Genomic DNA, 14,081 nt, shown 5'->3' with positions numbered 1-14,081 from the left:
TTGTCGTCCGACAGGGGTCCATCTAACCGCTCCCACACCTCATCCGAGACAGTCCGGGGGGGGAGATCATCTATAAACTTTTGGATAGTCTCCTCTGTGAGACATTCCTGTGGTGCATATAAGCCCTCATAATACACCGCGAAGCTCTCAGCAAGAGCCGATGGCTCAAGAATAGGCGCCCCCTCTAGGTCAAGGACTCGGCGCAAAGGCTGGGCATGTAGGGTGCCCTGACACAGGCGATGGAGCATCTTACTAGATTTATCTCCCCATTGATACACCCGACTGCGCGTAGCCAGCCAGGCCTGGCGCGCCTCGTCCATTAAGATCGTGGTATATTGCTGCTGAGCCAGTATTAGCTGTCTCCTCGCCGGGCCTCCGTCTGCTTCCCGACCCATGCGGTCTAATCCCTCCATATCAGCCTCCCGACGCACCAAGTCCCATTGCCGCCCCTTCTTCGCCGCTGCGCACCAAGAGATATCAACACCCCGCAGTGTCGATTTCAATGCCTCCCAAAGAATCGCGGGAGATTCCACGGACCAGACATTTGTCGCTAGGTAGTCCGCTATTGCCATAGTCAGGTGTTCCTTGTACTCCTCCCCCTGCAGTTGCCACCCCGACATTCGCCACCGAAGCGGCTGCCGTCCCGGATCTATCTGAATTGTAAGTGGTACAGGCGAATGATTCGACAGGGCTCCGGGCAATATAGAAGTGAACATTATTCTATACGTGAGTCCCCTGGGAACAAAGATATAATCCAGCCTGGAAAAGGAATCATGCACTGCGGAGAAATAGGTGTACTCCCTGCGAGGTCCATGCGTGTGCCTCCACACATCTACCCAGTCAAGACCCATAGTCAGGGATTGAAATTTAGTAGAAGGGGCACCCACCGCAGGGAGCCCCCCACTCCTCCATCTGTCAAGCCCCAGCTCCAACACATCGTTCCAGTCCCCTCCCACCACGGACAAGGTATCCGACATGGCCCCCCATAGTGTGAGGAGTTGTTCCACTAGAGACCACTGTAGAGGCGGTGGAGCATACACACTGCTTAGCGTCAATAAATCGCCCCTGATCCTGCCCTGTAAAATGATGTATCTACCCTGTGTATCCGACCAGAGTTTCTCATGTGTGTAGTGGACCCTACAATGTATCAGGATTGCAGCACCCCACGAGCCCCTGGTGAACCCGGAATGGAAAACCTGGTTGAACCCAAACCGCTGCAGACATAAGGCCTTCGTGCCCATTGGATGTGTTTCTTGAAGTAGAAGCACTTCAGCCCCAGCTCTCTTAGCATAGCACAAAATAGCCCCTCTCTTCACTTTATCCAGCACCCCTGCACATTCCAACTAATCACGCGCAGGGAGCCCGGGGCTACCCGCCCTCCTCCCTCAGTGCCAGGCATGATGAAAAGTCCATGTCCCCCCTTCTGGTGCCTCCCCGTCTCAGCGCTCGCAAATCTAGGCATTCAAACAACATAAATACGCAATCAAACAACCCCCCCAACTCCCAACCCCCCAGTCCCTCCCCGCACCCCCCACCCCATACCTCCCGAACATGAAAGTACCTGTTGCAGTCGGATCGTGGCCAAGTCCCCAACCCGGAGACAAACACCACCCCTTCCAATGGATCCCCACGTAAATACCCACAACTTTTGGGGGGCCACACCCCGTCCCGTCCACGGCTACGTGAGCGGGATTCCAGCCTTAAGTTCATACAAGCCTATATGGACTTCTAGAGAAGAAGATTACAAGGTCATTCTGTGGGAAACATCACTTACAACGCATTTATTACAACGCACTACCATTACAACGCAACCATTACACCGCAAAATCATTACAACGCATTACGCTGGGTGGCGCTCTAGGATAGGGAATATATTTAATTTACTATCCAACACCTTCCCTACTATCCACGGGGACTGGAGTTGGAATAGTAAATTAAATAAATCACTATCCAGCGCTTAAAAGCACTATGCGTTGTAGTGGTATGCGATGTAAAAACCGCGTTGTAACAGCAGGCGTTGTAATAGCCTGTGTTGTAATGACACCAATCCCATTCTGTCAACGGCTGTTGCTCCGGCGACTGGCCCTTCTGGCGGAGGGCAGAGCTGGACTGGGATCTACGCCTGGACCGGGACCTCCTATTGCCTCCCCACTGGCCCCGGGGCCCCCCACGGGCCGCTTCACTCGACGAGGATTCTGAGTCTCTGCCCAGTGGCATATGGGGTCCCACCCTCACAGTTTCATCAGTCCATTTGAAGACTTCTTCCAGAGAATCAAAGAACAGTGTGCGGGACCAGTAGATAACCCTCAGCCGGGCCGGATATAGCAACGCATATTGGAGCTTAAGGTCCCGGAAACGCGAATAAAAGAACAGTGTGCGGGACCAGTAGATAACCCTTAGCTGGGCCGGATATAGCAACGCATATTGGAGCTTAAGGTCCCGGAGACGCACTTCCTCTGCTTTTGACCTCTTTTTAGGGCACAATTCTTTGTGGCGGAGCTTCATCATCTACTCATAATTTCCCTTCCATATTTTCTCTTTCATTGCTAGCACTAGGTGTGCACCCTCATATCGGGGGCGGCTGGCACGGATTGTGGGGGGTGGAAAAGAGGGGCGCCGGCTGCTTTAAAAAAAAAAAAGAATTTAAACGTTCTTTTCCATTGCCGTCGGGTCCTTTCTTCTTCTCTCCTGCCCGCCTGTGTCCGACTCAAGGTCAGAACAGGAAGCAGGCAGTCAGCCTCCCACCCCTAAGCCAATCACAACGCTGCACTGCAGCTGACAAGCCGCTCAGCCAGGGGCGAGAGGGGCGGGCATGTTCTCCATGCAGGCTGTAATGCAGCCTGCATGGAGAACAGGCGAGTGCGCATGACTGTTTTGGGCGGCTCGAGAGGGCCGACCAAACAGTCATTGTGCACAGGAGTGTTCTATCAATCCTCTCCTGCAGCTCCGCCGCCTCCTTACACACTGGCGCAGCAGGAGATAAAAATTAAATGATACCATTCCGTTATTATCATTTTCTTTTTTCCTTTCTTTGCTGCTCCTGACAGTGGGGGACCGCTCCTCAGCCTTTGCGGAGGAGCCGCCACTTCCCCATATTCGGTAATCTCCGAATTGGTGTCTCCTTTCTTACGTTTTTGCGTCCCCCCCCCTTCTTCTGCTGTATGTACGTCCCCTCCGCTGTCCCTTGTGGTGTCTCCTGCCCTCACTTTGCTATAGTCTCCGCCGGCTTAGCTTGTTGGCCTTCCGTAAATACATTGTCTCCCTCCCCTGGGGCGTCGTCAACTTGTGCCTCCGTGCCTATCGCTGTGTGCTTAACGTAACATCCTTTCCGTAGCCATACGTCTCCCTGTCCTCGTCACCCCCCCACTAACACCCTCACAGACACCTTGGTGTGTCGTATCACCCCCCATGCATTACCCCCTTTGTCACCAGCACACTTACCTGGCGTCATGGTTGGCTTCCTCTGTGGATCCAGCCGCCCAACCAGTTGTGAAGGGGCTCCATCAGCTGAAACAGTTTGCCGTGTCCCCGGTCTGCCTTGATTCTCCTGTCATGAACTATAATATAAACAAGTGCATTATGTGAGCCCCCTTGTCTTTCTCTTCCTGGGCTTCTTCCACAATTTCCCCTTCCTCTATGCTCGCTTTCTCATAATCCAATTTTCCTGATCCTCATCTGTCTCCTCCCTTCCTAATGGCCCAAGGTCCTGCCTGTCAAACTTGTCATCCTTTCTATGTGGTACTCCGGACAGGGTACCGTGGTTAGCCCTCCTGTCTCAACCCCCAACTTATGTCTGGTTACACCAGTGTTTGCGGCCCAAGAGTCCGCTTTGTCCCAGCAGATGCAATGCTGAGAGAGTTAACAGTGCCATATGCAAATTCACTGAACAGAAGGGGTTTGGCTTTATTAGACACAGTCTGCTGCATTATATCAAAAATGGAGGGAAGAGGATTAGAAGTCCATTCATTTCCCCTGAGTAAACGTTCATTAATCAAAAATAGAATGGACACTTGTTTCTACAAAACCATTGGTTTGTATTCGAAAACCCTCATAGACATCCTGGTATTGTCGTTTGCGGTGTATCTTTTCTCCGCCCCATCAGGAGTCATGGCGTATTCATCGGGTGATCGATTGACGTGCTGGGTGCCTGCCTCACCTGAGGCTACCTCTGGTGATAGTAGAAGTTTCCAGAGATCAAAATAATATTGGTGAAGAAATAGACTAAAAATATTGTCTAATCAAAAAAGGTTTATTTATTCTAGTTAGTTTAGGCACTATGGTTAAAAAGGAATTGCGATATAAGGTGGTCAAGTTACTGGATCACCATATCTTTTAAGGACTTAAGATATGGTGATCCAGTAACTTGACCACCTTATATCGCAATTCCTTTTTAACCATAGTGCCTAAACTACCCAGAATAAATAAACCTTTTTTGATTAGACACTATTTTTTGTCTATTTCTTCACCAATATTATTTTGATCTCTGGACACTTCTACTATCACCAGAGGTAGCCTCAGGTGAGGCAGGCACCCAGCACGTCAATCGATCACCCGATGAATACGCCATGACTCCTGATGGGGCGGAGAAAAGATACACCGCAAACGACAATACCAGGATGTCTATGAGGGTTTTCTAATACAAACCAATGGTTTTGTAGAAACAAGTGTCCATTCTATTTTTGAATAATGAACAGTCTGCTGCATGCCAAGTCCACAGGGTGTGTTGAAGAGGAGGGGGTTTGCCTTTCTAGTGTGGGCATGGACTTGTTTTTGTTGGACCTGGGCGAGGCCCTGGAATCAGCAGGATGTAGGTAAGAATTCCTGCCTTGGTGGGGGGCCCTGGTTATGACGGTGGCCACACCTAGAGCAGTGGCGGGGTTACAGGATGATCCAGAGGCTGAAAGGTACATAGGGGTACCCTCTTCAGGAGCACATGGGTGCAAAGGCCAAATGTCCCCAGGTGGGCCTCGAGTTGGACCCTGGAGGAACGGCGGCGCCCCGCTAGTCCTTCGGCAGTTGTAAACCTGAGCAACCGGGGGCTCCCAGGATATGCTCCGCCCCCCTCAGGGGGGCGTGAGTAGATGGGTGGACTGGCGGTCCACAGGTGGGAAGGGTTAAACCCTCCCCCAAAATTGGTAAGTTAGTGCCACAGTGCAATTTGGCTCATCAGGTGGGCAGGCAGCAGAGGGGCTGCCTGCCCTTGGATCGCCCGTAAGCTGACCCACCATGTTGGCATATTTCGGTCTGCAAATAAACCTGCAGCAATATTCTCCACAAAAAAGATGTCTTGTATTATATTCAAAGTTTTATATAGCGCGAACAAGATCTTTGCAGATATCAGAGCGCTTAACAGAAACAGAGGGTAGGGGCAACAAGGGGGTGATTAAACAAATTCTTGAAAACAATATAATAGTCGGTAGTAAGTGAGTTGCAAAGTAGGAAAGCAATCAAGTAAGAGTATAACACAATAAACAATCAGGAAACCAATAATACAGAAGCCGTGCAATGTCTTTGATCCAGTAACAATAGAGTTCAGGTGAACTTAGCCATAAGGATGGCTTTTACCTCTTTCTTAAAAAATGCAGTGGAGGAGATAAGCCTGGTTTCAGGCGGGAGTGCATTCCAGATCCTGGGTGCCATTCCTGAGAAGGAGCGTTTGTATGTTTTTTCCTTCCGGAATCTTCGAGGTTTCAGGAGGAGGTTTTTTGTGCTTCTATTGGATCTCGAGCCTCCTGATATAGTCAGCTTTTGAGTGAGGTAGTTGGGTGACTTGTGGTGTACGGCCGAGTGTGTCATACAGGCAATTTTCAGCTGTACTCTGGCTTCAAAAGGCAGCCAGTTCAGGGTTTTTAAGTCAGGGGATATATGCAAGTGTTTTCTTGAGCCAGTGATGAGTCTCGCGGCAGCGTTCAGGGAGGCTCTTAGGGGTGCCGTTGTTGATAGGGGGAGCCCGCTGAGAGCCGCAATTCCGTGTTTATTTCATCAGGAGATTGCTATATGTGTGATGGGGAGTGTGTTGCCGATATTGCCATAATGTGACTTCCCGCGGCCCACACAGGGGGCCCCCATAAGAGGGCAGCCGCCTTAGTGTCACATGATGGCACACAGCTACAATCCAGTGTAATAGGGACCCCCTATGGGTCCAGCGCGCCCCGCTTCGTTTCCGGCGTGCTGGCGGGTGTCCGTCTTAGTGCCACATGATGGCACAAGGCGACAGTCCAGTGTTGTAGGGACCCCCTATGGGTCTGGCACGCCCCGCGTCATTTCCGGTGCGCTGGCAGGCGTGGAGCCAGGTATAAGTACTTCTCCCACCCACCTGGCGCTCTTTGCTGGCAATCCTGCATGCCGTTTCCCTCCCTACCGTTTACCCGGTGTTTATACAGTGGGTGGGGTGGGAGAGGCTGCCAACTTGTTATTTTGTGTTGCAGGCGGAGTTACAGGACGATCCAGAGGCTGAAAGTTACATAGGGGTACCCTCTTCAGGAGCACAACAAGGGTACAAAGGCCAAAAATCCCCAGGTGGTCCTCGTGTTGGACCCTGAAGGAACAACGGCGCTCCGCTAGTCCTACGGGCAGTTGTAAACCTGGGCAACTGGGGGCTGCATGGATACACTCCGCTCCCCTCAAGGGGCGTGAGTAGATGGGTGGACTGGCGGTCCACAGGTGGGAAGGAGTAAACCCTCCCCCAAAATTGGGAGGCACCGATTGGTTAGTGCCATGGTGCAATTTGGCTCATCAGGTGGGCATGCAGCAGAGGCACTGCATGCCCTTAGATCGCCCGTAAGCTGACCCACCATGTTAGCATATTTCGGTATGCAAATAAAACTGCAGCAATTTTCTACACGAAAAAGGTTCTTGTGTGTTTATTTCATCAGGCGATTGCTATATGTGTGATGGGGAATGTGTTGCCGATATTGGCACTAAGACAGAAGAGTAAAATTCAAGAGGGGAGCAGAGGCTGGAAAAGGAATACAAGCGTGCCAGAAGGGTTGATGTATTTAAAATTGGGCAACGGGAGGGAACGAACGAGTAAGAGAAGGAGTGTAAAGAGAGAAAGTAGAATAACAGTAGGGACCGGCGGAGGAAATGATAGCCGCGATCAATTATGCAAAAGAATGTGACTGTATTTTTATTATTTCGTGTTATATCTTTTTTAACATGTCAAAACGTATCGCGAGCTTTCCAAATTCCCCACGCAATTCAGGTGATTTCGGCCCTTGTAATTCCGTGCAGGTGCCCTGAGGAGAGGCGGCGGCGGGCAGCTATTAGCCGAAGAAACTAAAGCAAACGAGAGCAGTGTGCAGCCCGAGCGGCTACTGAAGGGGGCAGAGGTGAGTTCGGAATGACTGGCAAAATGTGGCTCTGCGGTGTCCGATGAACAAGAACACCGGGCGATAAAAGTGTAATCGTGCAGGCGCTGCAATGTGGAAGAGCTAAAGCTTGCTTTATGCGACGAGCAGCCTTTTGCTCCCATTAAGGTAGTTTATGGATGGTGATTTAATTAGAGTTTTATTAACCCAGGTGGCGATTCATATGAAACAATGCTGTGCATCACAAATGCACATGCTCTCTTCGAGACACGTTTTCCTAATTGGGTCAGTTCAGTTTGGTTCTTTTAAATAAACTACTGTATATATGCCCATGCACTCCCCAATCCATCCACGCCCCCTTTGGTATACCGACACGAAAATAACATGAGCACCTGTTTTTGTTGATATCCGTTGCTTTGTTTCTGTTTTATTACACCTAGTGACAAACCTTTTAACCTGTTTGCCTCAAAAAAAAGGTCTCACAGTCCCAGAAAATACTCTAAGTGGTTAATAAAGCCAAATATTCCATCAGACGACTGAATGCTGACTCGGTTTTATGTAATGCGGTGTATTTCTTGTTGTTCCAGCCTGCTGGGCCTCGGTTTGGCTGGAGAGGTGCATTGAAAGAGCTGTCTCCTTCCGTGACGCGCTCCCTCGCAGCCGCCCTGGAGGACTCCTCTTCAAAAAGACTTCAGGAGGAGCAGGAACAGCCGGCGGCCGCCTTGAGTGGGCCACTGACCCTCGTGAGCCTTCGCCAAGCCACAGTGCTCGGTGGCACAAAACACCTGGAGGAGCGACCAAGGCAGATCTTAAAGGCAAGCAGATCGGCGTCAAACTATATGGGAAATACATTGATGGCTCCAGCTTTATAGCAAATCTTTATTGCAAGGTTATATAATTCATTCTGAAAGCTAGTCCTGTGAGTATCTGTGTCTTATGCCATGGGTGTGAAACAGTCCTTTCTATGAGTATTCCTTCTTAATTATATATCGGTCTGTCGGTAAAACACAGCTGCTCATAGAAATGCTTTGTTTGATCAGGTCTAAACATCAAGCAATTCAAACATAAGACAGGAGGAGCAAGAACAGCGAAATAAAATTTGGAAACTGGGCTCTGGGTGAAAAGTTTGTGTCTTGAAAAGTCCAGTTTCTCATTAATTGATAGGCTTGTCACATCAGGTGTAGTCAACCTAACTGTAGATTTAAAACTCTAAGTGTATTTCTTCCGTTTCTAATGAGATTGAAAATGTAAATGAATTAGTTTGAAATTGGCTCATTTTCTAATGAGCCCAACTTGAGTTAGATAATTTGACTTATTCACGCTAAAAATAGTATTTAACAATTCAGAGATGATTTTTAGAACTTTTGGGTTCTTATTTATGCATGGTTTAGGAGCAAAATCATCTACAAACAAAATATATATAGAGTAGGCTTTGGTTCATCGTCCTTCAACCCTTGTCTTATGTTCAGCAGCCTCTTTCAGCTGTTGCCCTAAGGCCTTGTCACTTAGACTAGCCCATTATGCTCTTGGCTGTCTGATATATAATTCCATCTCCTATTTACTGCTTCCATTGCACTGCAAGAGGAAATATTTCATATTCACCCTTTCTGTAACATTTCATTTTTAATTGATCCAGGCTTTTTGACTGCTCTTGCCGTGACTCGTTTGCGAGCCAGTGACCTAACTTGGCTTTCCCATTCTTTTTTATCACACCATTGATATTACACCATTACCAAACCACCACCAATTACTCACCACAATACATACCACACCAGCAATATCACCAGTACCAGTACCACCACTATAAGTAGACCAGCAGTACCACTAATATCATCACCTTCAATGACAGCAGCATACACCATCAATGGTACTATTACCACTACCTCCAATACAACTTTTGGCATCCATGCCAATACAACACCACACAGCCATCACCATAGTACCACTATTATTACCAGCACATGCCATCACCAATGCCACCAGCGACATTACTAACCTCACCGCCAATACCAAGCACTGGAAAGCCAATATGCCTGGCTTTTACATTTTTTTAAATGATAAAATAATTTCTGGATGCCTGTATTTGCATGCGTTATCACAGTAGACCCAGACCTATTATCACATTAGACCCAGACCTCTTTCCCCTGCCAATGCTTGTTAAACTTTGTAACTTAGGTAAGAAAGGTTTGTGGTAGGAGCAATCATGCTGCTAACAGAGCTCTCCAGTTAGAACAGGCACAAGCCAGGGGCAGGATGAAATGGTTATTCGTGTGAGCTGTAGAATTGTTGCTGATTAAATGGATAAATAATCAAGCAAAATGTAAGTACCAATCCATAGCAGGTGTTTTAATCGTTCCTTTTATACCAGATAGATAATAAGCGTCCAAGATACTGGTCATGGGATGCAGAACCGCAGTACAGAGGATGGCTCGCGGCAGTGGTACCTCATTGTACCTACCTAGCTGATCAGAGATCCTTGGTAGTAGTAGAATATGTTGCAGGTGGGGCGGACCGGTCAATAGCCATGTAGAGTTTGTAGTAGTGCAGACAAAGAACTGACCGTGTGAACCTAAACGTATTACTGGTATCTTTAGGTTTATAAGCAGTCTTTGGCCCATGAATCAAAGGAGCCGTAAAAGCTTGCCTCTTCCGGTTTTAGTTAGGACCTGTTAGGTTTTAGCCATAAATGTATTTGTTATAAAGGTAGAAAGTCGCAGCTACCAAGTCCATTCTAACCTTACTTCGTGCTCCCTGAAAAGAGGTAGAAAGTGCAGGCTATAGATATTTTATTAAGCACCACACAGGACCTTTGAGCTTGAACATGGACTCCGATGCATGCCTACAAAGCTCAAACATGAATGTAACTTGCTAAAGATATTTCTGTAAAAATATGCAGAGCTGAACTGAAAGTGACTGTTTCTTGCCATGTTATCTTAAATAAGGCTTATTTGATATGACGGTGTTAAGTTATGTTTCATGTCTCCCTGAGTTGGATAATTTGGCCCTGTTGTTCATATATTACTTCGAGGCCAAATAACTTGATGCCACATTTCTCTCTCTCTCTAGTTTTGTTCTGACATCATGGAAGAACTTGACACGGTGCTTCCACTTGCTTTGGCATGCAGAGGGGAGACTCTTCAGGAAATGAGAGCAACCTTTGTGGAGGCCTGCTGTAAAGCAGCAACAGCTGCCTTGGCAAGACTGGAGATGAGAAGCAGTGAAGTTCCATCCACAGCCCCTGTCCAGACCCTGCACGCTGCTCTCTCCTCGGCAGTGTACATCCACCAGCGCTTGACTCTCTATGAGGGCTTAATGGGCGAGACAAAGAAGAAGTAAGTTCTTGAAAAATGTCAGTTTGAAATTAAGGCGCTATGTTACAGTGGTCTGTCTGTTCAGCAAGGACTAATAACGTCTTAGGCATTCTGGGTAACAATCTTACTTGGCTTATTACTGTGTGAGTATATTTTCTTCAGGGGCACACCTGATGTAATGTAATATAATATCGTTCTTGTACAGCTGGTCTCTGGTCAATTTGACTTGTGGGCTTCATATTTGCATCGTCTGTGCCAATGTTATGGCCGGAAACATAAACTTTTCATCAGTTTTCTGCTCAACAGAAAATGTACATGCTTTGCGAACGTCCTGGAATGTGAAATGCACAATCACAATGTGTTATTGTTTACTGACACCAATTTCAGTAGACCAAGAGTCAATCACAAATGTAGACCGTTACAGAAAAAAACCGGGAATCTATTTCTGTAAAAAAAAAAAAAAAAAGAAGGAAATCAACGTTGTGTGTCATCGAAATTAATATCCTTTGATTCAAACGCCTTAGAAATATACTGATTAAAACCAAACAAGTATTACGCATTTCAGATGAAAAAAATCCAGTGATTGTCTTTTTTATGAACAGGTAAACGCTAGCAATATTAGAATACTAAAGTTGTGTTATCTTATAACTGCCTACTTAAGAATATATCTAATGGAAACATTGTTCTCATCATTGTTCTCATCAATAGAGCATTTCGTTTGAAATGCACTAATTAGCATCGGTGTTGGGCTTACAGACCTTGTCAATTGCTCTGTATTCCTCCGAGATTTCTCTCGAAGGACAGACATAAAAATATCGAAAAAACAAGATACAGTCCTATACAATCACACTTGCAAAGTCGGTTCTTAACAGATAATTTTCATCGTCTTCAGAAATTCTGTCCGAGGACGAGAGCCCACCCACCCAACTGAGCTCGCTGCAGGATGTCCGGCATAGTTAGTGGTTGGGTTCACCCAGTTTCTTGCCAGAGAGCCTTTAACGATCACCCATTAAACCTGGGAGTCCCTTACGCACATTTGACCCGGAACCTGCTCTAGTGTGCACTGTTCCTAATGAACCGAATGTTCACCAGTTTCAAACAAGTGTTTGAAACTGGTGAACATTCGGTTCATTAGGAACAGTGCACACTAGAGCAGGTTAATCCTGTTCCGGGTCAAATTTGGTTTATACATGTGGAGCCAACACATGTTCAAAGTGTAGCACCCTTGTCTAAATAGGTTGAATATATAGCAAGAAGTAAGTTTAAATTAAGAGAGCGCCTCTTACCCCCCTGTGGGGACACTTGTTACATTGAGTCCCTTACGCACCACACACTGGCCAGTTGGCCTTTTGATCCCACATAACAACTACTATGGCTGATTGTCCTAGTGCTCCTTGGATATTTGGAGGGGATTTAAAAACTGACCTTGACATTCCCCTAAACCGATCAACACTCCCACTTCCTTAGTCCCCTTTACTGCTCTATGATAGATATCTTCAGTAGTAGTTAACCCATTGGTCATTAGATAACACGTGGCGCCTTAAGCATTCAACATGTCGGGAAATTTTTGTTTTATTCCTCAGTCCACAAATTACACTCACTCCTACACAGATTTATTTGCTCCTTATTGCTCCCTACAACAGCAACCTCTATCCATTATCGCACCTGAGGTCTCTCTGACCATAATTCCTGCCTATGGATTTGGCTTGGGGATGTCTACTGTCCTGAATCCCCGCACAGAAACTCTCAGTCACAATGCTAGAGGACATAGTCTTTCATCAAACATTGCTCAAACACATTAAATCCTTTTTTCAGGAGAGTACTAGGTCCTGCTCTTCCCCATTGATTGAGTGGAAAGCTTTTAAAGTTACCACGAGGGGGCTATATATGATAACCACGGTGTGTGTTTGTAAGGTGCTTGTGAGCTGTGGAATCCACCCTGTTACTGATGGAACAAGTTATGACAGCCTCTCCAGATAAATTGGATGATCTCTGGGTTGCGAGGGCTGATCTTTTTGACAAAATGGAGTAGCTCCACTGCCATGACTATGCCAGTTTTATTGACAGTACCCATAAGGAAGGCGAAAAACCTAGCCACATATTGGCGTGGATGGTTACACTCTGCCATGCCGACTCCAGTCTTGTAGCCATTTCTCTCCCTTTAGGTAACGCCACCCACACCCAAACTAGCCATCAACTCTGCCTTTCATGTATATTACAGTGGGCATTTTCCACCCCCACCTCACCAATGTCAGATGCCAATCTCAACTGTATTATCACCGGTATTCCTCTACCCCACCTCTCAAGAGGCCCAGAATGGGCCAGGACGAGTTGATTAGAACCCAGGAATTTAAATCTCTTTTGAAGAACCTACCCCTGGGAAAGGTCCGGGGATCGGGTGGCTTGCTGGCTGAGGTCTATGCCCAGTTTGTTCATACCCTGGTGCCTAAATTACAGGCACTCTATCAAGCCATTTACACAATGGATTCTCTCCCCTCAACCCTTAACAAAGCAGTCATTTCCACTTTCTTGAAGCCACGCAAGGATCCAACGAATCTAGCAGAATACTGCCCACTAACCATTTTAAATACCAACTAAAATCCTAGCCTGCCACCTACTTCCAATGTTACCAGATGTCATTCATGAAAATCAGGCAGGCTTTGTGTTGGGCCACAACACTTCTCGTAACCTCAGCCGATTTTGCCCTGATGAATCCGCAGCTCAAATCCCAAATGCCCTCTACATTTGATTAGACCTAGAGAAAGCTTTTAATTCTTTGCAGTGGGTTTTTATGCACAGAGTGTTGTTCTTGTTTGACATAGGCCCCCACTGGAGGAAGTGGATTCCGATACCATATTCCACTCCCACAGCTTGCGTGAAAACTCACAGATTTATTTCTGCATCGTGGCCCGTGTGCAGAGGCACCAGACAGGGCTGCCTCCTTTCTCCGCTATTATTCAGCATGGCAAAGGAGCTTTTGGCGGCCCACCTCTGTCTTATTGGAGTCGTCTGGGGGATCCCAATAAGGGACCATACCCACGCAATATCATTATATACGGATGGTTTACTGTTGCATGTCCGTAATGCGAACATTCACTTCTCCATCCTAGCACAGATAATCTCTGAGTTTGTAACTCTCATGGGTCTTAAGGGGAACTGAGCTAAATCTTGTAATTTTCCTCTTCAGCAAACCTACAGACCCCCTCTCACTGCAGCGGATTCCCAAACTACTGGTTGAAAAGGTCACATTCAGATATCTAGGAGGCAACATTTACCATTCTCCCGCAGATCTGGATGATGGTAACCTGAGTACCGTGATGCAAGTGCTCTGATCTCAAATAACTTTCTGGTCTACTTTTCAGTTATCAGGAGGGTGGCTGTAGTGAAAATGGTGGTCCTTCCTCATCTTTTTTATTATTTTACTAACCTTACCCTCCTCATTCCCCGGATTCTTCCCTGA

The 14,081-nt window shown here is 47.1% G+C and overlaps 1 protein-coding gene across 1 annotated transcript in view; it reads left to right on the top strand.

The window, feature by feature from the left end:
* The window catches only part of KIAA0825 (KIAA0825 ortholog), a 2,177,598-nt gene that overhangs the window by 741,055 nt on the left and 1,422,462 nt on the right, over nt 1-14,081 (top strand). The window contains exons 6-8 of the mRNA XM_086960919.1: nt 7,234-7,331; nt 7,898-8,125; nt 10,377-10,642. Coding sequence (XP_086817045.1) covers nt 7,234-7,331; nt 7,898-8,125; nt 10,377-10,642 — 592 coding nt within the window. The remainder of the gene's footprint in view (nt 1-7,233; nt 7,332-7,897; nt 8,126-10,376; nt 10,643-14,081) is intronic.

This window comes from Lissotriton vulgaris, chromosome 3_1 (assembly GCF_964263255.1).
Source record: "Lissotriton vulgaris chromosome 3_1, aLisVul1.2, whole genome shotgun sequence".
NCBI lineage: Eukaryota > Metazoa > Chordata > Amphibia > Caudata > Salamandridae > Lissotriton > Lissotriton vulgaris.
This window is presented reverse-complemented; position numbering and strand designations above follow the sequence as displayed.